We start from the raw sequence: 25,559 nt of genomic DNA, 5'->3' as shown, positions 1-25,559 counted from the left end.
TAGAGGCAGTCCGTATTGGGGAAGTTTTTATGTTTGATGCTTTTACTGTGGTTTTAGAATTGTTGGAAGCTGCCCAGTGGGCAACCCAGTTAGATGGGAGGCATGGAAATAAATTGTTGTTGTTGTTGTTGTTGTTTTGTTGTTGCTGTTGTGGCATCTGAGGCAGAGTTTCCCAAACTTGGGTCTCCAGCTGTTTTTGATCTACAATTCCCATCTTTCTCAATCACTGGTCCTACTAGGTAGGGATCATGGGAGTTGTAGTTCGAAAACAGCTGGAGACCCAAGTCTGGGAAACCCTGATTCTAAGGAGGAAATGTTTTTGCTGTTATTTATTACTACAGTGGTACCTTGGGTTACATACGCTTCAGGTTACATATGCTTCAGGTTACACACTCTGCTAACCCAGAAATAGTGCTTCAGGTTAAGAACTTTGCTTCAGGATGAGAACAGAAATCGGGCTCTGGTGGCGCGGTGGCAGCTGGAGGCCCCATTAGCTAAAGTGGTGCTTCAGGTTAAGAACAGTTTCAGGTTAAGTACGAACCTCCGGAACAAATTAAGTACTTAACCGGAGGTACCACTGTATAACTATTATGATATTTGTCACCTGCCCTTCACCAGCAGGTCCCACGGCAAATCACAACAATATAAAATATAAAACAGTTAAAATGGAGTACAGTCACAAGAATAGTGTGGGTCAGATGTCTCAGGTGTAAACGGCCAGGATAAAGAGGTGTGTCTTTGGCATTTGCTGAAAACTGTATAGCAGACATGCCAGTTGTGCCTCTGTGGGGAGTTTCACAACTTAGGGGCTGTCACAGAGAAGGCCCTCTCCCTAGGCTATACCCCCTAAAAATCTGAGGGAGGTGGAACTACCAAACAGGTTCCCTCTGCTGGTCTTAACACCCGGGAGGGTTTATAGGGCAAGAGGTGGTCTTCCAGATGCCATTACTGTTGTCAAGATGGACTTCTAAGTATGGTTTGCAAGCATAAAAGCCGAGCAATTAAAATATCATAGAATCATAGAGTTGGAAGAGACCACAAGGGCCATCGAGTCCAACCCCCTGCCAAGCAGGAAACACCATCAGAGCACTCCTGACATACGGTTGTCAAGCCTCTGCTTAAACACCCATAATTAAAACACACGGTTATAATTAGCGGCAAAGCAGTCCCATTAAAACGCTGAAATATAAACACCCGTAATTAAAATATGCAAGAAAACAATCCCATTAAAGCAACACAGTAATTGAAAGAGGGAGGCTTGAGAGGAAAGAGGGAAGGAATTAGGTATGCTTTAAAGAAAGGGCCTTTTAAATTTCAGCAGGGAGCTTATGTATCATCTAGAAAATCTAAAAAATATTACCAAACATTACAACAACAACAAAAAGCAAATGAGAACACGTAGAATGCAGTCACCAAAGTAATTGAAAAATACACACACAGAACACAGAACAAATCTAAGCAGACAACTCCCACCTATTCCACATCACCCCATCTGCTCAAGTAACCAATAACAATAATATTAATAATTATATCATTAATCGAGTAATGCCATTAACAATAATAACATTCAACTAACCCACAATCCTGGCCAGAAATATAGATCCACTGATCTTAAATGTTTTAAAAATAGGTTCAGAAAACACACAGCCCTGCTTGCATGGATTCTGGGTTTTTGCATGCGCAGAGGTCTATTCCCCTCTCTCCACGTGGTCCATTTTTTAATCCTGGATGGTGCAGTGGTTAGAGTGCCATACTAGGACCTGAGCAACTGGGGTTCAAACCGCCACTCAGCCATGGAGATCCCTGGATGACCTTGGTCCATCTGGCACCCTCTCTCACCCTAACCTACCTCACAAGGTTGTTGTGAGGGTGAAAATGGTGAGAAGGACGATGTGTGTCATCATGAGCTCCTTGGAGGAAGGTGGAATGTAAGCACAATAAAGAATCTCTTGCACTGCAGCACTCGTAAGTTGGTAGCAGCACACGAATAGTGAGGGGAGCTTCTCATATTCAGCCACTTATTATTGAGGGGAAATGTGTGGAACAGGTCTCGGTGTTTCGATTTCTGGGAATGGAGTTGAGAGACGACCTAACCTGGGGAGAAAACAGCAAAGACCTGATGAAGAGAGCACAGCAGAGGTTATATTTTCTGAGAATCCTCCAGAAAAACAATCTCTCAAAGGACCTGTTGATGGCATTTTACCATTGTACTGTGGAGAGTGTATTAACTTATGGTCTCTGTGTGTGGTTTGGGAGCTGCACGGCCAGGGGAAAAAACGGTGCTATCCAGGGTTGTAAAGACTGCAGAGAGAATAATTGGGTGCAGTCTTCCCACCTTAGATCAAATCTATGCTTCCAGGTGCCATAAGAAAGCTGCAAAGATAGCGCAGGATAGTACGCACCCTGGAAATGATCTCTTTCAGCTTCTGCCTTCTGGAAGAAGGTCCAGGGTTATAAAGGCCAGGACTAGCCGCCTGAGAAACAGTTTCTACACAAATGAAATTCTGGTTCTAAACGCAGCATAAGGGGTCTCTATAGTATAGTATATTTTAAAATGTGGTTTCAGAGTTTTTAAGGGGGGTTGAATGTTTTATGTAGTTTTATGTAGTTTTTCAATTTCATTGTTCTGCATGGGACAATGACAATAAAGATATCATACATCGTATATCATAGAAGGTGCAGATGGTTGCCAAAGAAAGGACGAGCTTCTGTGGTTTATCTTAGGAGCAATGTTACACGGCCAAGAGGGTAAAACATAGCAGGAGGATACTAGTCCTCATTAATTCCACTGAATCCATGGGGTTCAACGTGAAGAGGAGTCCTGGGCTGAAGGCTTGTTGTCGACATGCAGAGGGGCCGGGAGGCCAGCTGGCAAGTCCAGCTCGGATGTCTCCTTCCATCGTCCCGTGCTCATACATAAATCAGCGACCCAAACTTCAAAAGCCAGGGCACGCAATTAGCAGAATGTACTGTGCACACAGAAGTAGGCGTGAGGCGTATGAAGTCATGCTTACAGCTACAGATTTATCAAACATAAATCAGAACAAAGAAACATGTCATCTCTCTCATGTCGTCTCGGAGAGAACAGCAAAAGCTATACACAAACAGAAGTTCCCAGCAAGCTGTGCTGGAATGTAAACAGACATGTGACATGCAACAATCTCATACCTGTTCCTTAAGGTGGAATGGAAATGTCAACATCGCCCGCATGTTATGAATTCATTGTATGTTGTCCTGTATGATCTAGTTGAGATCCCCACTGTTCTGTGATTCCTCTCTTCTTTTCACCAAAGAAAGACTAAACGTCTTTCCTTCTGCAGTGTTGGATGGCAGGTTGAGAGGAGTTCCCTACCAGGACAGACTTTGCTCGTGTGCTCAAGACATCGATTCCATAAAACATATTTTGTTGCACTGTGCAAAATATGAGCAGGCCAGGGCTGAACTGATATTACCCTTGCTGGTACCTTTCCCGGGAAAATCAGAGGCTCACTATGTCAGGTTCCTATTGGAAGACCAGACAAATGCTAGAACATTAGCAGTGGCCAAGTTTTTATCTGTGGTTGCAAGAACAAATTATCCCTATATTCTGAACGAAATGCTTGTTTAACCTGGAGGTAGGCTGTATGAATTGTGCATTGCTTTGTAACGATTTGTTGGGTCTCTGGACTGTAATAAAGGTTGGTGATGATGATTCCTCTCTCTTTGGCACAGGCCGCGTGGCTCGGGCCGTGACCTCCCCCGGCCAGCACACCTTGGGGGCGGACGACGTAGTGAGCTGCTGCCTCGATCTGAGCGTCCCCAGTATCTCCTTCCGTATCAATGGTTTCCCCGTCCAGGGCATGTTTGAGAACTTCAACCTGGACGGCCTCTTCTTCCCTGTGGTCAGCTTCTCTGCTGGCATCAAGTAAGCTCAAAGCACGGAAACGAGGTTCAGGCCCCAGACCTGTGCTCACCTACTAAGAGGAATAATCCCCATTGAGTCAACATTCTGTTAGGAGGAGAATTCATTTTAGGACCTGTCCGCACCTTGCCTTGATGCAGATTGCAAATCCTGCGTGCCTCCCTTTTAATTTCCCCCTCATCCCTGTGGCGTTCTTCTCCAACTCCTGTCATCCCACGATTTCTCCTCCCTAAAGCTGAAGGTTCCCTATGCTTTGAAAATCTGAATAGGAGAGCCACATCGCTTTAGATCTAGAGAAGAGAAAATTTGGGGGTAGCAGGAGCTGGAGGAGCGAGTGTTTGGACTGGCCCCTAGTTATCGTAGCATAAAGGTAAAGGGACCCCTGACCATTAGGTCCAGTCGCGGATGACTCTGGGGTTGCGGCACTCATCTCGCTTTATTGGCCAAGGGAGCCGGCGTACAGCTTCCGGGTCATGTGGCCAGCAGGACTAAGCCGCTTCTGGCGAACCAGAGCAGTGCACGGAAACGCCATTTACCTTCCCACTGGATCGGTACCTATTTATCTACTTGCACTTTGACGTGCTTTCGAACTGCTAGGTTGGCAGGAGCTGGGACCGAGCAACGGGAGCTCACCCCGTCACGGGGATCTGAACCGCCGACCTTCTGATCAGCAAGTCCTAGGCTCTGTGGTTTAATCCACAGCGCCACCTGCGTCCCTTAGATTGTAGTTAGTACTGTCTATATTGCTACTTCATATTCTGTGTAGAATATAATTTTTGAAGAGAAAAGCCATAAATGCAACAGCCAAGGGAACCACCAGGAGCGGTAACATCTTCCCAATTGTTGGCTCTGGCCCCTCCATCCCTCGCATGCGGCCCCTGGAAAGTTGCTTTGTCAAAGAGCCCATCACGGCCGTTCAGAAAACTGGAGTGAGGCTCTGAGCCAATCAAGGCCTGCGAGAATGGGGGCGGGGCAGCAGGGGCGGAGTTCTGTTGTTCGGCCCGTAGGCGGGACAATGCTAATATTTCTAGCCTGTTTTTCTACATAAAGACCTTTAAACAGTAGGTTCTTTCCTTAAGGGAATTACATTCCAGCCAAAGAAGAATGGTTGGATAAATTATGCGAATACTTGGAAATAGCAAAGCTGACTGATTTGATAAGAAAAAACCAAAAAATATAATCCAGAAACAATGCAAATGTTTAAATGATTATTTATGTAGACAATGATTAAGTGTAAGGTATTGGTTGTGTTTAGAATAGATTTATGAAAGATTTAGAAAATTTATCGATTAGAATATTTGTATGAGATTGTACGGGGAAAATACGGAAGAACAGATACAAATTTGCTTAAAATGTATATAGGAAGTGCAGTGTAAGCGATGGAAGTCAATCAATGAAATTTTATTATTGAGATTTGTAGAATAAATTTGGAAGAAATGTTTCCAATTTTTCCTTCTTTTTTCTTTTCTTCCTTTCTTCTTCTTTTTTTATATATGTGTGCTTATCTGAAAAATATATGTATGTGTGTATTTGTATGTATTTTGCTTGTACTTTGTAATAATTATGTTAAATAAAATTTAATAATAATAAAATTTTAATTTTTTTTAAAAAATTAACAGTAGGTTCTTTCCTTAAGGGGGACAGTGTCCAACTCTCTCTCTTTTGACCCCCCCCCCCAGGGTGAGGTTCCTCCTGGGGGGACGCCATGGGGACTTCAAGTTCCTGCCCCCACCAGGCTACGCCCCCTGCTATGAAGCCCTCCTGCCACGTGACAAGATGCGTGTGGAGCCCATCAAGGAGTATAAGCATGACTTCAACGGATTCCGGAACCTTCTGGGGCCCACGCAGTCCTTGTCCCACACTTCCTTTACGCCATACCCTGTGGATACCATCCAGGTAAAGAGGATCAGGGGAACAAAGTGTGGGGAGGTGGTGGGGTCAGGTTGAACTTGGCCAGCCCAAAAGCCAAGTGATTTCTGGGGCAAGCAGTTGGTAAAGGGACCCCTGACTCTTAGGTCCAGTCACAGACGACTCGGGTTGCGGCGCTCATCTCGCTTTATTGGCCGAGGGAGCCGGTGTACAGCTTCCGGGTCATGTGTCTAGCATGACTAAGCTGCTTCTGGTGAACCAGAGCAGCGCCCAGAAATGCCGTTTACCTTTCCGCCAGAGTGGTACCTATTTATCTACTTGCACTTCGTGCTTTCGAACTGCTAGGTTGGCAGGAGCTGGGACCGAGCAATGGGAGCTCACCCCATTGCGGGGATTCAAACCGCCGACCTTCTGATCGGCAAGTCCTAAACTCTGTGGTTTAGCCCACAGCGCCACCCACGTCTTTTTATATAGGTAGTTGTTGTTGTTTAGTCGTTTAGTCATGTCCGACTCTTCGTGACCCCCTGGACCAGAGCACGCCAGGCACTCCTGTCTTCCACTGCCTCCCGCAGTTTGGTCAGACTCATGCTGGTAGCTTCAAGAACACTGTCCCACCATCTCGTCCTCTGTCGTCCCCTTCTCCTTGTGCCCTCCATCTTTCCCAACATCAGGGTCTTTTCCAGGGAGTCTTCTCTTCTCATGAGGTGGCCAAAGTCTTGGAGCCTCAGCTTCAGGATCTGTCCTTCCAGTGAGCACTCAGGGCTGATTTCCTTCAGAATGGAGAGGTTTGATCTTCTTGCAGTCCAGGGGACTCTCAAGAGTCTCCTCCAGTACCAGAATTCAAAAGCATCAATTTTTCGGCAATCAGCCTTCTTTATGGTCCAGCTCTCACTTCCATACATCACTACTGGGAAAATATAGGTAGTTAGGAATCACACCTGTGCCTCATCTCCTTGCTAACTTTCATCTTTTCCTTTTCTGCAGATTGTACTGCCTCCCCATCTTGAACGGATTCGGGAGAAACTGGCAGAGAACATCCATGAACTTTGGGCTTTGACTCGCATCGAGCAAGGGTGGACATATGGCCCCGTGAGTGTTCGGTGCCCACCGATGGGACTCCTGTTCCCCACCCCACCCCCAATTAATATATAGGTTGGGATGCTGCCGTTTCCTTTTTCCCCAGCTCACCTAAAACAAGCTTGAGTTGGGCCTCTGAACCTTTAGTCGTGGCAAGCGAGGGAGGACTCGGACAGGGGTACAGTCATACCTCGGGTTACAGACGCTTCAGCTTGCGTTTTTTTGGGTTACAGACCCACTGAAACCTGGAAGTACTGGAGCGGGTTACTTCCAAGTTTCAGCAGTCGTGCATGTGCAGAAGCGCTGAATCGACGCGGCGCTGCGGGTTGCGAACGCTGCGGGTTGTGAACGTGCCTCCTGCACAGATCACGTTCGCAACCCGAGCGTCCGCTGTACTTGAATTACATCCTGTGCCTCCTGCCCCCTTTTCAGATCCGGGATGACAACAAGCGCTTGCACCCGTGTTTGCTGGATTTCCACAGCCTGCCCGAACCAGAACGCAATTACAACCTGCAGATGTCGGGAGAGACACTCAAGTGAGTTGGTGGTGGAGAAGCAAGCTCAATTTAAGTGGGTCAGCCTTTTGGGTGGGGTGGGGGGTCGGTATCCATTCTGTATGTGTAGGTCAGGGGGCAGGATAAAACAGCAGGCCAGGGGTCAGCAAACTTTTTCAGCAGGGGGCTGGTCCACTGTCCCGCAGACCTTGTGGGGGGCCGGACTATATTTTGAAGGAAAAAATGTGAAGAGATTCCTATGCCCCACAAATAACCCAGAGATGCATTTTAAATAAAAGGACACATTCTACTACAGTGGTACCTCGGGTTACAGACGCTTCATCTACACCTTACCTTTAAAGCACATGGCTTCTCTAAAAGAGTCATGGAAGTGTAGTTTACCCCTCATGGAGCTCCAATTCCCAGCACTATTATTATTATTATTAGATGCAGTGGTACCTTGGGTTACATACGCTTCAGGTTACAGACGCTTCAGGTTACAGACTCCGCTAACCCAGAAATAGTACCTCGGGTTAAGAACTTTGCTTCAGGATGAGAACAGAAATCGGGCTCCGGTGGTGCGGTGGCAGCGGGAGGCCCCATTAACTAAAGTGGTGCTTCAGGTTAAGAACAGTTTCAGGTTAAGAACGGACTTCCAGAACAAATTAAGTTCTTAACCCGAGGTACCACTGTATATAAAAACACCAGGCAGCCCACAAATAACCCAGAGATGCATTTAAATTAAATCATACATTCTACTCATGTAAAAACACTCTGATTCCCGGACCGTCCATGGGCCAGATTTAGAAGGCTATTGGGCTGGATCCAGCCCCCGGGCCTTAGTTTGCCTGGCAGTGTCAGGGACCAGAAAAGGAAACAGAGAGGAACTGAGAAAAACATAGAAAAACAGAGGATATGTCTTAGAGCAGAGGTGGGAAGCCTGTTCTCTGTAGAAGGCTGCAGTCCCTTGGGTTACAAAAATGTGTGCATTAGAGCGTGTATAAAAACAAAGGTGTTGGTGAAAATAACACACAAGGCTGCATTTCATTACGGGAAAACGGCTTGCAGAAATGTGCACCTTAGTCAAGGCTGCATATAACAGCATGTTTATCGGGTGAGCGCTGATGAATTTTCATGACTGTGGTTTTTTAAAAGAAAAGAAATGGCAATGTGGGGAATGGAATTTAAGACTGAGAAAATGAGAAGCTGAGAGAACAAAAGCTGACAGATCATTCTGTCCCTATCACGAACCCAGCTTTCTACACACACACACACATACCAGCTTCATATTTGACAGATGGTGCTGCCGGTAAATTGAACTCTGATTCAATAGTCTCCTCCCCATTGAATTCCCCGTGAAACTGAAAATCAGCCGTCACTGATTCAGGGTTGCTGACTGAGATGTGTGGTGGAAAGGAATGTGGCTGGTAAGGACACAGCAGAGTTTGTTTAACCCTTGCTCTGTCCCCTGCAGGACCTTGCTAGCTCTGGGCTGCCATGTGGGGATGGCAGATGAGAAAGCTGAAGAGAACCTCAAGAAGACAAAGCTCCCCAAAACGTAGGTGGGCTGGTCGCTGCCTCCAGGCAGAGGCCAAAGTATAGCTCTAAATACGTGTGTGTGTGTGTGTTGCAGTGGCGTAGCGTGGGTTGTCAGCACCCGGGGCAAGGCAAGTAATTTGCACCCCCTAACCCGTGGATTTGCGCCCCCTAACCCGTGGATTTGCGCCCCCTAACCCTAACCCCCAGATGTTGCGACCAGTGCGGCCGGGCCCCCCCTGCACCCCCCACACTACGCCACTGGTGTGTTGGTTTGCTGGCAAGGTTACCTTTGATCGCCCCTCTGACATCTGGAAGGGTCTGTACTCAGTGATGAACACATGCTCTGCTTACATAAGATGATGGTGATGATGATGATGATGATTTTATCATTTGTACCCTGCCCATCTGACTGGAGAAGACCCTGCTGGATTGGGCCAGTCTCCCATTTAGTTTAGCAGCCTGTTCCCACAGTGGCCAACCAGTTGCCCATGGAAAGCCCTCTTGTTGGAGGGCGGTTGGAGGATGGATGGCGGCTAACAGATTGAGGTTGAATCCTGACAAGACAGAAGTACTGTTTTGGGGGGACAGGGGGTGGGCTGGTGTGGGGGATTCCCTGGTCCTGAATGGGGTAACTGTGCCCCTGAGGGACCAGGTGGGAGTCATTTTGGACTCACAGCTGTCCATGGAGGCGCAGGTCAGTTCTGTGTCCAGGGCAGCTGTCTGCCAGCTCCACCTGGTACGCAGGCTAAGACCCTACCTGACCGCGGACTGTCTCGCCAGAGTGGTGCATGCTCTGGTTATCTCCTGCTTGGACTACTGCAATGCACTCAATGTGGGGCTACCTTTGAAGGTGACCCGGAAACTGCAACTAATCCAGAATGAGGCAGATAGACTGGTGACTGGGAGCGGCCGCTGAGACCATATAACACCGGTCTTGAAAGATCTACATTGGCTCCCAGTACGTTTCCAAGCACAATTCAAAGTGTTAGTGCTGACCTTTCAAGCCCTATACAGCCTCAGCCCAGTATACCTGAAGGAGCGTCTCCACCCCCATTGTTCTGCCCGGACACTGAGGTCCAGCGCCGAGGGCCTTCTGGCGGTTCCCTCACTGAGAGAAGCCAAGTTACAGGGAACGAGGCAGAGGGCCTTCTCAGTAGTGGCACCTGCCCTGTGGAAAGCCCTCCTGTCAGATGTCAAAGAGAAGAACTACCAGACTTTTAGAAGACATCTGAAGGCAGCCCTGTTTAGGGAAGCTGTTAATGTTTAACAGACCACTGTATTTTAATACTTCATAGGAAGCTGCCCAGAGTGGCTGGGGAAACCCAGCCAGATGGGAGGGGTATAAATAAATTATCATTATTATTATTATTATTATTATTATTATTATTATTATTATTATTATCATTCCCAGAAACTTGTATTCGGACATTGCTGCCTCCAACAGTGGCCGTAGAAGATAGCCATTGTGCCTAGATGCCACTTACCCTCTGTGAATTTATCCAATCCTTTTGTAAAACCACCCAACTTCATAGCCATCACCCCATCTTTAGAGGGTCAAGTTACGTACAGTTTTGATCCCTGGCAACTCCAGTTAAAAATTGCTAAGAGACTCCTTCCCAGTACTGTGTTGTTGCCTTTCATTGGCATAAGTTTAAACAACACAAAGTCATTCAGATACATTAATAATCCCAGCACGTAAAATATATGAAAGACTAGTTCTTGGTGCTACCTGATACCTACAGACAGAGTCTGTTCTGCCTTAAGAGTGTTACAAAATGCAGCCTTGCGGTTTTTGCCAGCTGCCCATCCCTTTGCTCTGTTTACCATCCAGGCTGATGAAGAACACAAACGTGCAAAGAACTGGCTTTGGTGGGAGTGCTTGGTGCAGAATTATGAATTGCAGCCCTGGCTATGCAATGTTGGCTTACCATTGGAGACAGGACAATTGATTTGCTGGCCTGTTTCCCCACCGAGCAGATACGGAATTGTTTATTTGTCCAGATGGGCAAATGAGCTGGTGAAGGCGAGGGGAATGCTGTCCCAAATAGCTCAGTGGCAGCGAACAGGTGGAAAGAAAGGCTTTGGGGGGCGTTCGCCTTGCTCTAAAGCCCTGCTTTGATCCTCTTGACAGGTACATGATGTCCAATGGCTACAAACCAGCGCCGCTGGATCTCAACCACATCAAGTTAACTCCGGCCCAGAACACCCTGGTGGACAAACTGGCAGAGAATGGGCACAATGTCTGGGCAAGAGATCGTGTCCAGCAGGGCTGGACCTATAGTGTTGTTCAGGTATGGTATATCAGTTGGCATGAGAGCGATGCTTAGCAAAGGCTACAACCCAGAACATGGCAGGGTTCTAGGTGACGGGGGAGGAAGGAAAGCTTAAAGTTAAACCAGAGGTAGCCAACTCCCATCTCTTGCGGGGGCTCAATTAGTGCCAGCGCCTTCTGTCAAGAGCTTGGGTGTAACCTTCGACACCTCCCTTTCCATGGATGCGCAGGTTGCAGCCACAGCAAAGGTGGCATTTTTCCACCTCCGCCGTATTAAGCAGCTGGTCCCTTACCTTTCTTGCCCTGGCCACAGTGATCCATGCAACTGTCACCTCCAAGCTTGATTATTGTAACTCGCTCTACGCAGGGCTGCCCTTGAAGCTGACCCTGAAACTCCAGCAGGTGTAGAATGCCGTGGCGAGGCTCTTTACAGGGTCCTTGCCACGGGATCACGTTCATCCAGTGCTTTACCAACTGCACTGGCTCCCGGTGGAGAACAGGGTCAGGTTTAAGGTGCTGGTTTTGACCTTTAAAGCCCTATGCGGCCTAGGACCCATGTACCTACGGGACCGCCTCTCCCGGTATGCCCCACGGAGGACCTTACGGTCCACAAATGACAACATTTTGGAGGTCCCAGGTCGCAAGGTGGTTAGATTGGTCTCAACTAGGGCCAGGGCCTTTTCAGTACTGGCCCCGACTTGGTGGAATGCTCTGTCACAAGAAACCAGGGCCCTGCGGGACTTGACATCTTTCCGCAGGGCCTGCAAGACAGAGCTGTTCCGCCTGGCCTTTGGTTTGGACTCAGTCTGACCCTTATGTTTCCCTCCCCTTATGGTATTGATCTATGGGCTATTATTAAAACGAGGCTGCATTTTAAATTTCATTTTTAACCTGAATTTTAAATTGGTTTCCCCCCCTCCCCTATTATGTTTTTATTGTAATTTGACTGGTGTTAGCTGCCCTGAGCCCGGCTCTGGCCGGGGAGGGCGGAGTATAAATAAAAAATAAAAAATAAAAATGTAATGGTCATTGTGTCACAGGAGTCAGATGTTCTGACTTAAGGCAGAAAGAGAAGCTGTGAGCCAGAATTCCTGAGTCCTCTGTTTTGCTCCTTCCACCCTTCTAGTCAGGCATACTTTGTTCAACATAAAGGATATGTAATGGTTATATGGGGTTGCTTGTGTGTAAGTTTCCGCCACTCCTGGCTAGGTAGCCTGGTTAAACCTTTCCTGGCTGGACAGCCCTTCACTTCGTGGCTGTTCAGTCGCTAGCAGAATCCATCAGTGGGCGTTTTTTGAACTTCTTCCAGCAAAGAACTTCTTTGACGCCAAGTCTACGCCTACTTTCCCTGCGCGGAAGTCTTCTGCGCAGGGTGGGTGTGGGTAGCGGAGGACCTGTGCTCTCCCCGCTGGTCTCCGGCGAAGAGTCCTGGAGCCCCCTCTCCGATTCCCCCATCCGCCCCCCTTTATCCCTGGTGTTACGCTGATTTCCTTCCCCAGCCGATGAGTCCCCTCTCTCCCTGCTGGGCCCTTCTCCGGCATCGCTTGGGAGCCTTGCCTCCACTTCTGGCTCCGATGTCAGTTCCCTGACAGGATACCTCTGTGTTTATGTTGTGTGGAGCATACCAGGGATGGGGAACCTTCTTGGCTCAGTGGGCCAGATGGTTTTCTCCACCCATCCAACTTTCCTGCCTGTCCTCTGACGTCATGATGATGTCAGGTGACTAATAGGTGTGCGATCCAGTCCACCCATCAAAGTTGAGCTGTGGGGTGGGAGAGGGGTCTGCTTCAACAGCACGCCCCCTGCACCAGCGAAGCAGCACCCGGCAGGATTGAGCCCTGCCTTCACCCACCTGTCAGTTGACATCACCTGCGGATGCCAGCTGATGGACAGGTAGGTGTGGTTTTGGGAAATGGGCCTGTCTTACGAGTGTGTTTTCTGCTGTGCCCTTCTTAGGACATCAAAAACAAACGCAACCCCCGCCTGGTGCCCTACAGCCTGCTAGATGAGAGAACTAAGAAAACGAACCGGGACAGCCTGCGCGAAGCGGTCCGCACCCTAATCGGCTATGGATACAACATCGAACCACCAGACCAGGAAGCCAGTGAGCGTCTTTCTGCTTCCCCCGAGTTTGCTCTTCTGCCATTCTTAGAGGGAGAGCTGATAAGAGCAGGGCAGTGCAGCTAGGAGAGGCACACAGGCCTGTCTGGCTAATGAGACAGTTATCGAAAGCTGTGCTCTCGGTGCCTTTGGAGCCTAGATGGTTGGTGGCTGGGGGCAGAGCCTTTTGGGTGGTGGTGCCTCGTTTAAGGAAAACCCTTCCAGAATTATTTGTTTGACGCCACCTCTCCTCTATTTTCAGTTCTGTTGGACTATTTTGATTGTTGTTAGCCGCCCTGAGCCCAGCTTCGGCTGGGGAGGGCGGGATATAAATAAAATTTATTATTATTATTAATGACAGCTTTAGATGGTTTTAGTTGCCTGGGCCATTGATGAACTAATATGAAGCTGCTTCTATTTATTTATTGCAGGGATATTATAAGCAACCTCTGGGGGAGGCCATTTGAGCTGGAAAGGCAAAGGTTTAGAATGTTTTAAGATCATATTTCAAATAAATAAATGTAGCAGATTGTGCTACCTGAGACTGCAGAAGAGTGGAATTGCAGGTTTGCTTTCCCTGTATTTCTTTTTAAACCTCCTTATGCACAAAACCCCCAAATTTAAAGAGGAGGAATTCTGACTCAGCTTTTTCCTGGCATTCTAGTTTTCTACGTGCATTACCTTTCTGCTTGCAGAAAGCTGGCAGGCAAAAACAAGTTTGAGCTAAAATCTTGTCCCTGACATGCTCCAAAATCTGGACTCCCATCTGCAGCCTGGAGTTGTACAGTCTCAGATACTCAGGGCTATGTGATCCATCTGAACGTATGACTGGGCTCTCTGCCTAGAGGAGAGTGAACAGAACAGGGTGCCAGAGCCTGTAGATCTGTAAGTAGGCAACATCACCACTGTATCTCCTCACTTCTTCCTGGGCCTCCTCAACAGGTCAAGAGCTGACCAAGGGCCGATCAGAGAAGGTCCGCATTTTCCGCGCCGAACAGTTCTACGCAGTGAAATCAGGCAAATGGTACTTTGAATTCGAGGCCGTCACAACGGGAGAGATGCGAGTAGGGTGGGCACGACCCAACGTGCGGCCGGACGTGGAACTGGGAGCGGATGAGCTTTCCTACGTTTTCAACGGACACCGGGTGAGTCAGAGGGGATGAACTATGGCCCCATTTGCACCATACGTTCAAAGCTCTGTGATGGCACTTTAGAATAGAATCGTAGGGTTGTAGCGTTGGGAGGGACCCCGGGGGTCCTCTAGTCCACCCCACTGCGGTGCTTTAAACAGGCGTGGCTTCCCCCAAAGAATTCTGGGAGCTGTAGTTTGTTACAGGCGCTGAGAGTTTTTAGGAGGCTCCCTATTCTCTTACAGGTACTTTTTCTGGAGCTCCTTTGTAGAGTGACTGAGGGTTAAAACTCTTTGGAAATTGTGGCTCTTTGACATCAGTAGGCAAACCTCGATCCAGGGGCCAGATCTGGCCCAGTCGTCTTCTAAATCCAGCCCATGGATGGTCCAGGAATCAGTGTGTTTTTACATGAGTAGAATGTGTCCTTTTATTTAAAATGCATCTCTGGGTTATTTGTGGAGCATAGGAATTCATTCATTTCCCCCCCAAAAAAATATAGTCCGGCCCCCCACAAGGTCTGAGGGACAGTGGACCGGCCCCCTGCTGAAAAAGTTTGCTGACCCCTGCTCTTTGAGGTGAACGGGGTCTTCCAATAACTCTCCACACCCTTAGCTCCCAGAATTCTTTAGGGGAAGCCATAACTGTTTAAAGTTGTATCATGTGTTTTTTAAATGTGTGTCAGACGTGGTCCAAGTAAGACTATTCCTCCATTTAGTTCACTGTTGTCCACACTGACAGGCAACAGCCCTTCAGAGGCTACCTTAAGTTGCCGTTCAGGGTCTTAACAAATGGCAGGTCCCAGAATTCCTTGGGGGAAGCCGTGATGACTGTTTTAAAGTGCTGTTGGAGCTCTTTAAGTGTATGCTACACCCATAGCTGTCAAGCGTCCCTTATTTGGCGGGACAGTCCCTTATCCTAGCGCCATGTCCCGCTGTTGTCCCTTATTGATGATGTCCCTTAAATAAGCTACTGAAGGTAATGGGGCCCTTTCTATGTGAAGCTGTCCTTTGTCAACAACAAATTGTTGCTATTTTTTGTGTTGAGTATATGGTATTTGGTAATTTATGGACCTAATAGGTATCTAAAGCTGTCAGGGAACTGCCATCCAAAGAACCGGAGGTGCAAAGGCTCATTGAGGTTGAGAGAGAAGTAGCAGCGGAAGAGGGAACCAGTAGAGGGCGAGCAAGAACTCCAAGGGAAAGTGAGTCGGAGGGATGGCTCAGAGACGCTTCCAGCGAAAACAGTGGGGAGGTCTCAGGACCTCCTATAGGGACACCCACTCCTCGCCGGAAACTGTCACGCCGAGAGTCCAGAAGACGTGTTTCCGTTAAAGAGCTTTTATGTTGGAAACGATTCCGAAAGCAACCACTTTCGGATTCTACTAGCGATTGACGCAGCCATGCTGGAGGGGCTCCGTCACAGGCAGAGGTTTGAAAACCTGATCAAACTCTGAGGGACTTGCATTTTACGCACAAGCAGCTCATCATCCTATCACAGCAATCCGAAAGTCTCCGAAAGCCAGCTTGTGCAGGGAGAAGGCATCATGAGCAACCCAGCCGGAACTGGAGGAGCAGGAGCAGCTGGAGGGGGTCCAAGCCTGGAAGAAAGGTACAGGGCGTTGGAGATCCAGCTGGCACTGCAAACGGCGAGGCTTGAGGAGAGGAGGGCTCAGGATGCAGAAAAGGGAAAGGAGAAAACCACCCCGCTCGCCAGAAAGGTGCCAGGATTGGTGCAGAAATTCGGGGGGGATCCCAGGAACTATCATGCCTTTAGAACAGAGATGCAATACGCTCTCAACCTGCAGTTTGATGACTTCCCCGACGAGGAATCGCGAGTGGCTTTTGTAATTGGCCATCTCGAATCGGGGGCGAAGGACTGGGTTAGACCCCTGATGGCAGCGAATAATGAGATCCTAAAGGACACGAGGAAGTTTTTTCGTGCCATGGACCTGATGTTTTCCAGCGACATTGAGCAGGGGGTGGTGCGAAGGCAGTTAATGGCTTGCCAGCAGGGAAGCCGATCTGTCCGTGAGTACTGGACTGAGTTTACTATGCTAATTCATAAATTGGGGTGGGACCTATCGGCGGAACCCATCCAGATGCTTTTCGAAGAGGGGCTTTCTTCGGCCGTCAAAGATGAACTTTCCCGGGGGCCCAGGGCGGAGTCTATGGATCAGCTGACCAAATCTGCGCTGTCCATAGGAGCGCGCCAGGAGGCGAGGGCTTTGGAAAAGCGGGAAGGGAAAGGAGACCGTTGGAGGGAGCTCCGCATTCCAGACATTCCAGAGCCACCTTTCCCGCCGGCAGAGCCGATGGAAGTTGGAACAGCGCGGGCGCGCGCAGTTTCAAATCCCAGTGAAGGGCGGAAGAAGGAGGGAAAGAGCGCCAAGAGATGTTATCTCTGCCAACAGCCAGGGCACTTTGCCAGAGTCTGCCCACAAAGAAAGGAATGGCAAGGGATGGCAGGAGCTGTTGGGGAAAAGGAAGAGGAAAGCAAGGAGCAAGTAAAAGCCAACGCCTGGCTGCCACCGTCGGGGCACAGCAGCCAGGCCAAAGAGCAGTGAAAGTGCCCACGCCGGAACCTCCCAGACCTGCTTTAGTGATAGAGGTGTTACTAGAACTGCCAAACGGACACCCACTAAAGATCAAGGCGCTTTTGGATTCAGGCAGCTCCTGTAATTTCATGAGTAAGGAGTTTGCAGCTGAGCACCAGATACAGACCATACCTTTAAGTAACCCCTTGCAGGTGACTACGATTGACGGCAGAGAGCTGTTGGGGGGAGAAGTTAGCCAACAGACTGTCCCGATGATAATGAGGGTGGCAAGGCACACCGAACGGATAGCGTTTAATGTGGCCACCTTGGGAGGAGCTCCCATCATTTTGGGGATGAGCTGGCTGGCGCTACACGATCCGCTAGTGGGCTGGCATCAGAGGGTGGTCTCCTTTGGGTCAGCGCATTGCCTAGAACACTGCAAGGAGGGGAAGGTTCCGGGAGGAGCCAGAGTCACCCTAGCCGGGATGGAAGTAATGGACAAAGGGAAGGTGCCCCTGCAATACGCAGATCTGAGCAACGTATTCAGCGAAAGGGAAGCAGACAAACTGCCACCGCATAGACCCTTTGACTGTCAAATCAACCTACTCCCTGGGGCCCAACTCCCAGTGGGCAAGCTGTACGCTATGTCAGACAGGGAGATGCAGGAGCTGAGGGAGTTCATTGACAAAAACCTGAAGCGAGGTTTCATCAGAGAGTCCCGAGCGGTGGGGGGCAGCCCAGTGTTTTTTGTGGACAAAAAAAACACAGATAAGCCGAGACTTGTGTGTGACTTTAGGGCCCTGAATGCAGTGTCGGAACCCCTGGCTTTCCCTATGCCCCGAATTGATGACATTTTGACCAGGGTAAGGAAGGGAAAGATTTTTACAAAGCTGGACCTGCGGGGGGCGTACAATCTGATACGCATAAGGAAGGGGGATGAATGGAAGACCACCATGTTCACCCCTTTGGGAGCCTTTGAATACCTCGTTATGCCCTTCGGTCTACAAGGAGGCTCCGCGTGCTTTCAAGCTTTTATTAACCACGTTCTGGGACCTTTGCTCTACAAGAATTGTGTGGCCTTTTTAGACGACGTGTTGGTGTATTCGGAAGATGAGGAGCAGCATGTGAGGGACGTTCGAGAAGTGTTGGGCAGGCTGCAAGCCAACCAGCTGTGGGTGAAACTGGAGAAGTGCCAGTTTCATACCAAGGAGGTGGAATTCCTGGGGTACCGCTTGTCAGACAAGGGATTGGCCATGGATCCAGGCAAGGTCCAAGCGGTACTGGAATGGAAGACACCGAAGACCAAGAAGGATGTGCAAAGATTCTTGGGGTTTGGAAACTTTTATCGGAAGTTCATCAAGAACTTTGCCCACTTGACGGCGCCCATCACCGACTGCCTCAGCAGCAAGAAGAAATTTGTTTGGACGGCAGAGGCGGAGCGAGCATTTGAAGAACTGAAAAGGGCTTTCGCCTCGGAAGAACAACTTCTGCATGTGGATTTACGAAAACCCATGAGAGTGGAAACCGATGCATCCGACCGGGCGGTAGGGGCGGTACTTCTTCAACCGGGGAGGAGTACGTCGGAGTGGAGACCGTGTGCCTTCTTCTCGCGGAAGCTGAATAAATCCGAGAGGAACTACACGGTGTATGACAGGGAACTACTTGCCATTCACGAAGCGTTCCGGAGGTGGAGACATTTATTAATTGGGGCACAACACAAGGTGCAAGTGTGCACCGACCACAAGAATTTAGAGTATTGGAGAACAGCTCGAGTGCTCAACCAACGACAAGTGAGATGGGCACAGGAATTCTCCAAATTCCACTTTGAAATTTGTTATGTGCCAGGCCCAGAAAACGTCAGGGCGGACGCGCTCTCACGCAAACCAGAGTATTGGGAAGGGGAGGGGGCGATCGAAGAGAGACATGTCATCCCTGAGGACCGCTGGGTGTGTGGGGCGGCGCTGGTGGGGCAACGAGAACTGGTAGAGGAAACGGAAAATGATGAATATGCCCAGGATAAGCTCAGAGGTCTCAGGGGGGAGGGCGAGAGCCCCGGAGGTTTTGAGGAAAGAAATGGGGCATTGTATTACAAAGGGGCACTGTATATACCCGAAGGTGAATTGAGGGGGAGAGTACTCAAGCAGTTGCACGATAGCCCCACGGCGGGACATTTTGGGCAACACAAGACCATGTGGTTGGTTACCAGGGAATTTTGGTGGCCCAAGGTGAGGGAAGATGTAAGGGAGTATGTAAGAGGGTGTGACCAATGTCAGCGAGCCAAAGGGGAAAGAAGGGCGCCGGCAGGGTTATTAGAACCATTACCCACACCAGAACGGCCTTGGGAAGCGGTATCAATAGATTTTATGACGGATCTGCCGAAGTCCAAGGGGAAAACAGCCATCATGGTAGTAGTAGACCTGTTAACTAAGATGTGCCACTTTGTAGCATGCTCACATGCAGTCACAGCGGAAGAAACAGCGAAGTTGTTTGTAGAACACATCTTTAGGTTGCACGGGGCTCCCTTGAGGGTGATCTCAGACCGCGGCAAACAATTTACTTCCAGGTTCTGGAGGAAGCTCATGAGCTTGCTGCACGTGGAAGTCAATTTTTCAACTGCCCGGCACCCTGAAACCAACGGGCAGGCGGAAAGAGCAAATGGCATTCTTCAACAATATCTGAGGTGTTATGTCAATGACAGAGAGAACGATTGGGTCGAAAAGTTGGCGCTGGCAGAATTTGCCTACAATAATGCGGAGAATGTGTCCACAGGGATGAGCCCCTTTTTGGCTAATTACGGGTGTCACCCCAGGGCATTTCCAGGGGAAGGAGGGGAGAGATGGAGCGTCCCAGCGGCTGAACATTTTGTAGAAGAGATGGAAGCGATCCATCATCAGCTCCAGCTCAACTTAGAAAGGGCCAAGGCACAATATAAGAAGCAGGCAGACAAGAACAGAAGGGAAGGTGAAACCATAAGGGTGGGGGATCAAGTGTGGCTGTCAACCCAAGGGTTGCCGTTCAAAGGGGGTTGTAAGAAATTGAGGCCCAGAAGATTGGGACCCTTTGAGGTCATTCAGCAGGTCAACCCGGTGGCTTTCAAACTCCGGTTACCCAACCACATGAAATTGCACCCAGTGTTCCACAGGTCGTTACTGTCACCATACAGGGGGGGACGTGAAGGGGAGCACGTCAGGGGACCAGCCTTGGAAGAGAGGGAACGCCGCAACCATGTAGCGGAAATCCTCGATTCCAGGTGGAAGGGAAATCAGGTGGAGTATTTGGTGGCGTGGGAAGGGGAACCGGAGTCAGAAAACACCTGGGTGATTGCAGAGGAAGTCAATGACGAGGTTTTAACAGAAACGTTCCACCAAAGATTCCCGAGGAAACCTCAGCCGGTAGCAAGGTTTAGGAGGGAGTATTTCGGCACCACCGACGAGGAAGAGGAACTGGAAGGGTTCGCGGAGTCGGAGTTGGAAGAGGGAGTGGACTCCGATGACGAAGAGTACCGAGAGACCAGGGACAGCAACAAGTGGAGGGAAGTGTTCGAGACTTCGGAAGATGAGGGAGGTTCTTTCAGGGGTTTTACCTCCTCACCGCCCGTAGGGGAGGAGACGGGAGGGGGTGAAGGGGGCCCTGGAGGGGAGGTGGATGTCAGGGAACTGCCATCCAAAGAACCGGAGGTGCAAAGGCTCATTGAGGTTGAGAGAGAAGTAGCAGCGGAAGAGGGAACCAGTAGAGGGCGAGCAAGAACTCCAAGGGAAAGTGAGTCGGAGGGATGGCTCAGAGACGCTTCCAGCGAAAACAGTGGGGAGGTCTCAGGACCTCCTATAGGGACACCCACTCCTCGCCGGAAACTGTCACGCCGAGAGTCCAGAAGACGTGTTTCCGTTAAAGAGCTTTTATGTTGGAAACGATTCCGAAAGCAACCACTTTCGGATTCTACTAGCGATTGACGCAGCCATGCTGGAGGGGCTCCGTCACAGGCAGAGGTTTGAAAACCTGATCAAACTCTGAGGGACTTGCATTTTACGCACAAGCAGCTCATCATCCTATCACAAAAGCCATTTGCACGCAGCAAAACATGTATTTCATCAAAGTAATTGTTGATCCCTTATTTTGGCTGCTGATCCCTTATTTTCAAGGCTGCTGGTCCCTTATTTTCAAGTCTGTAAGTTGACAGCTATGGCTGCACCCCCCTCATTCTGGGGGGTGGACCCCGCTAGCCAAGTCCTGCTTTATGTCTCCCCTTCCTGCTACCTGTTACCTGATCCTTCCCCCTTTTTTTCCAACCTCCTATCCTTCAGGGCCAGCGCTGGCATGTGGGCAGTGAGCCTTTTGGCCGCCCGTGGCAACCGGGGGACGTGGTGGGCTGCATGATAGACCTCACCGACAACAATATCATGTTCACGCTCAATGGGGAGATGCTGATCAGCGATTCGGGGTCGGAGTTGGCCTTCAAAGATATTGAGATCGGGGACGGTAAGCAGAGGACTCAGGTTCTCTCTCTTTTCTTTTCTTTTTTGCTCATGGGTTAGGGTTGCAGGGTTTCTTTGTCAGCTACAAGGAGAATAGAACACTCTAGTTCAGCGGTTCCCAACCTGTGGGTCCCCAGGTGCTGTTGGACTACAGATCCCATCATCCCTGAGCTCTGGCCTTGCTAGCTAGGGGTGATGGGAGTTGTAGTTCAACAACATCTGGGGACCCACAAGCTGAGAAAGGCTGCTCTAGTGCATGGGTAGCCCAACTAAGGCCCAGGATCTGGATCTGGTGGTTTACCAAAAAGTGGTCAAGATCTTAACTGATACGCATGAAATTTCATATATAGCTATATAATCCCTAGCGTAGTAAGATAAGACCTTTTGGAGCAGGCATTTTCAAAAAAAGTTGTTTAAGATCTGCTCTAGTAGGTGGTGCTGTGGGTTAAACCACAGAGCCTAGGGCTTGCCGATCAGAAGGTTGGCGGTTCGAATCCCTGCGACAGGGTGAGCTCCCGTTCCTCGGTCCCTGCTCCTGCCAACCTAGCAGTTCAAAAGCACGTCAAAGTGCAAGTAGATAAATAGGTACCACTCTGGCAGGGAAGGTAAACGGCATTTCTGCGCGCTGCTCTGGTTTCACCAGAAGCGGCTTAGTCATGCTGGCCACATGACCCGGAAGCTGTACGCCGGTTCCCTTGGCCAGTAAAGCGAGATGAGCGCCACAACCCCAGAGTCGGCCACAACTGGACCTAATGGTCAGGGGTTCCTTTACCTTTACCTTTAGTAGGGCAGTAATTGTTCCTTGATAATTTGTTAACCCCCCCCCCTCCATGATGGTACCTGGGGCGGATTCCCGCCCCCCCCCCCGCCGCCCCCGTTCCTACATCCCTGGATGCAGAACTCAGCACCCAGCCCGGTACCAAATTCTGTGCTTGTGTCTTTCCTTGAGCCGTGTGATAATTAACATTAATCCAAAGCAGCTCTGGACAGATTGATGGGCTCTAGTGATGGGCACCAAGAAAACTGGGTTTTTAATTCCCTCCCTCCGTGTGGCTTTGCAGGTTTCATTCCGGTGTGTAGCCTGGGTTTGTCCCAGGTGGGTCGCCTCAACCTGGGCCAGGATGTCAGCAGCCTGCGCTACTTCACCATCTGCGGCCTACAAGAAGGCTTTGAGCCCTTCGCCATCAACATGAAGCGGGACATTACCATGTGGTTCAGCAAGAGCCTGCCCCAGTTTTCCACGGTGCCCACGGAGCACCCACATTATGAGGTGAGCTAGTTGGAGGGGGATTTCCAGCTGTTGGCAAAGGACAGAGTGACTCCAGGAGACGTAGGTGTAAAAACCCAAACTAAAAGATATTTATTAGCATTTCAAAATTTTTACAAAAAGGACAACAATAAAAACAAAACAGAAACAAAAAGAACATATCAAATATGAAAAGAAAAAAAAATACTAAGTTAAAAACAATTTAAAAACAAGTAAAATTTCATTCCCTTATTTTCTTAGACCTTACTTCCCAGACCTCCTCATACCTCCCCTTTGTGTATTCCAATTCTAATTATTAATTCAGCAAATCCTCTCCCTTAATTTTCATTTAATTTTCAACCTTTCTTTTCTTTTTACTTAATCATTACAGCTGTAAACCACTTAGTTTCTAATCCAACATCATTCTAACGCTCATTGATTTTACAATATTTCCCAAGATAGTCCTTAAATTTCTTCCAGTCTTCTTCCACCGTCTCTCTTCCCTGGTCTCGGATAAAAAAACCCAAACTAAACGAAAACTTTATTACTAAACAATAAACACAAACTCTGGTGGGTGTTATTCCTGCAGGCAGGCTACAAAACTCAGCTTTTTTCCTTTTTATAGCAACTGCCAGCTGCAGCCAATTAATCCCAGAAACCTCTTAAAGGTATGCACACATGTTTCTGTGCCGAATGTCCCCCGACACCCCCTCTCATTCAAACAGAAACAACAGTACTTTAAACATATACAGAACATATTTACACATCACGCACAACAATTCCTAATTTTGTCACTAGTTGTGCATGTTTCTCAAAAGTTAGTGCTTTTGTCAATATATCAGCCACATTTTGCATACTCTCAGCATTGTCATGTTTTGCTTCACATTTTCAGCCACATTTTGATATTTAATTTCTGAATGTTTGGATTTGTTTCTAAACTGCTCAGACCCAGCCAAAGTTATTACGGCTTGATTGTCTTCCCATATTTGAACTGGATAACCACATTGTATATCTAAATCCTTGAGGATCTGAACAAATTTTTTTATTTCATTACACAACTCTGATAAAGCACAGTATTCAGCCTCTGTTGAAGATGTGGCCACGATACCTTGCTTTTTGGACTTCCAACCTATAAAGGAATCCCCAAATTGAAATACCATTCCAGAAATTGATTTTCTATCAGGCAGGTTGGCCCAATCACTGTCAACGTAACACTGCAGTTTTGTAAACCCTGAAGATGGTAATCTCAAACAATAATCAAGTGTTTGCTTTAAATACCGGAAAATACGTTTTAAACCTTTCCAGGCATTTTTTGTGGGACAGCTTACTAGTCTGCTCAGTATTCCAACTGCATAACTCAAATCTGGTCTGCTCCACAATGAAATGTATAATAAACTTCCAACTATTGAATGGTACATTTCAGGATTTACAGGTTCTGTGCATTCTCCTTCATTCTTGAAAAAACCTATTTCCATTGGGGGTTTTACTCCCTTGCAGTTTCGCATATTGTTTCTTTCAAGTAACTCCATTATTTTGTCTTTTTGACTCAACAAAAAACTTCCATCGTTTGTTCTTTGAATTTCTAGACCGAGATAATTTTTACTGGACCCAAATCTCTTGCTTTAAATTCCTTTCTTAGTTGTTCTGCAAACTTTTCCACTTGCTTGTCACTTTTTGTAGAGTAAAGCAAATCATCAACGTAAGACAAACATAATTCTTGTTTATCACCCTTTCCTTTAGTGTGCAAGCAGTTATCAGCTTGCGCGAACTGAGGCCTGGGGGGGAAAGGGACACCCCAGAGAGACGGGATTTGTAGAGCGATGCCTGCAGAGAACATTCTAGAACATTCTAGAGGCCCAGTTTGTGAGGAAAAGAGCGAAAACCTCCTTTGCTTCACTTCAGAGGGCATACTTTGGCAGAATGAAAGCTTGGAGGGTGGGAATGTGAGGGAACTTGAGGAATGATTTTTCCCCCTTTTTTATTTAAATGCTTTATTATTACACACACACACACACACATTTTTATTAGTTTTTTAAACATATCATTCCAACAATCATAAAACATAACTTCTTATCTTTTACAATATTTTAGGCTTCCGTCAACACCTCTGATGGTTTTCCGTTCTTTATCACTTGTTCTGCATTTCTTAATATCTCTATTACTCTTAATGATCATTAACTAATAATTCTCCTCATAATCGTACTTGTAATATTTCAAATAGTCCTCCTTACCATACCTCTTCCAGTCCTACTAGCGTAATCTGTTCATTACGATTGCTTTTCAAATAGTTCATATATTTACTCCAGTCTTCTAAGAATCTCTGGTCCCGCAGGTGTCAAATCCTTCCTGTTAATTTATCCAATTCTGCATAGTCCATAAATGATTTATTATTCATTTTCCATTTATACAACATGTAGGCATCTTCATTTCACTCATTCCAGTAAAGATATCACAAAAGATACATACAATTTCAACTTTGTGCTTTCTACACGAACCTTTGACTTCTCCATATTTTCCTTTATATTAAACATCTTGCTTTAATTTATCATTACTATTTTGTAAAAATTCTCTTTTCTATTTCGATATCACATTCCATCATATGTATTATTTTAATGTTTTTTTTTAAAATTGGTACATAGGTTGATGATAAAAGAAACACATAACCATACAAAGGAACCACACACGGAGAATATTCAGTTTTTTAAAAAAGCAAATTGCAGAGATGTGGTAACATAGAACCAAAATTATAAGGGGAGCCTATATAGCCCAGTCATGATGATGAGTGAGTTCATGGGGTGGCGAAACCTACTGGAAAAATAAGAAATCAAGATAACAAACTTTTTATAAGAGAATGGAAATGGTTCGTTGAATATTTACAAACAAACTGCAAACAGATAAGAACATTGGCAGTATTATTGTAATGACC

General features: G+C 47.8%; 1 protein-coding gene across 9 annotated transcripts in view; it reads left to right on the top strand.

Moving 5' to 3' along the window:
* The window catches only part of RYR1 (ryanodine receptor 1), a 213,709-nt gene that overhangs the window by 63,357 nt on the left and 124,793 nt on the right, over positions 1-25,559 (top strand). For all 9 annotated transcript variants that reach the window (XM_081921856.1, XM_081921862.1, XM_081921863.1 and 6 more), the window contains exons 19-28: positions 3,712-3,904; positions 5,581-5,797; positions 6,755-6,859; positions 7,280-7,383; positions 8,816-8,899; positions 11,012-11,171; positions 13,109-13,256; positions 14,195-14,397; positions 21,217-21,391; positions 22,449-22,657. In XM_081921856.1, coding sequence (XP_081777982.1) covers positions 3,712-3,904; positions 5,581-5,797; positions 6,755-6,859; positions 7,280-7,383; positions 8,816-8,899; positions 11,012-11,171; positions 13,109-13,256; positions 14,195-14,397; positions 21,217-21,391; positions 22,449-22,657 — 1,598 coding nt within the window. The remainder of the gene's footprint in view (positions 1-3,711; positions 3,905-5,580; positions 5,798-6,754; positions 6,860-7,279; positions 7,384-8,815; positions 8,900-11,011; positions 11,172-13,108; positions 13,257-14,194; positions 14,398-21,216; positions 21,392-22,448; positions 22,658-25,559) is intronic.

The sequence above is a fragment of the Podarcis melisellensis genome (assembly GCF_964234715.1).
Source record: "Podarcis melisellensis genome assembly, chromosome: 8".
Lineage (NCBI taxonomy): Eukaryota > Metazoa > Chordata > Lepidosauria > Squamata > Lacertidae > Podarcis > Podarcis melisellensis.
The sequence above is the reverse complement of the archived record's forward strand: the minus strand, read 5'-3'. Positions and strand labels throughout refer to the sequence as shown.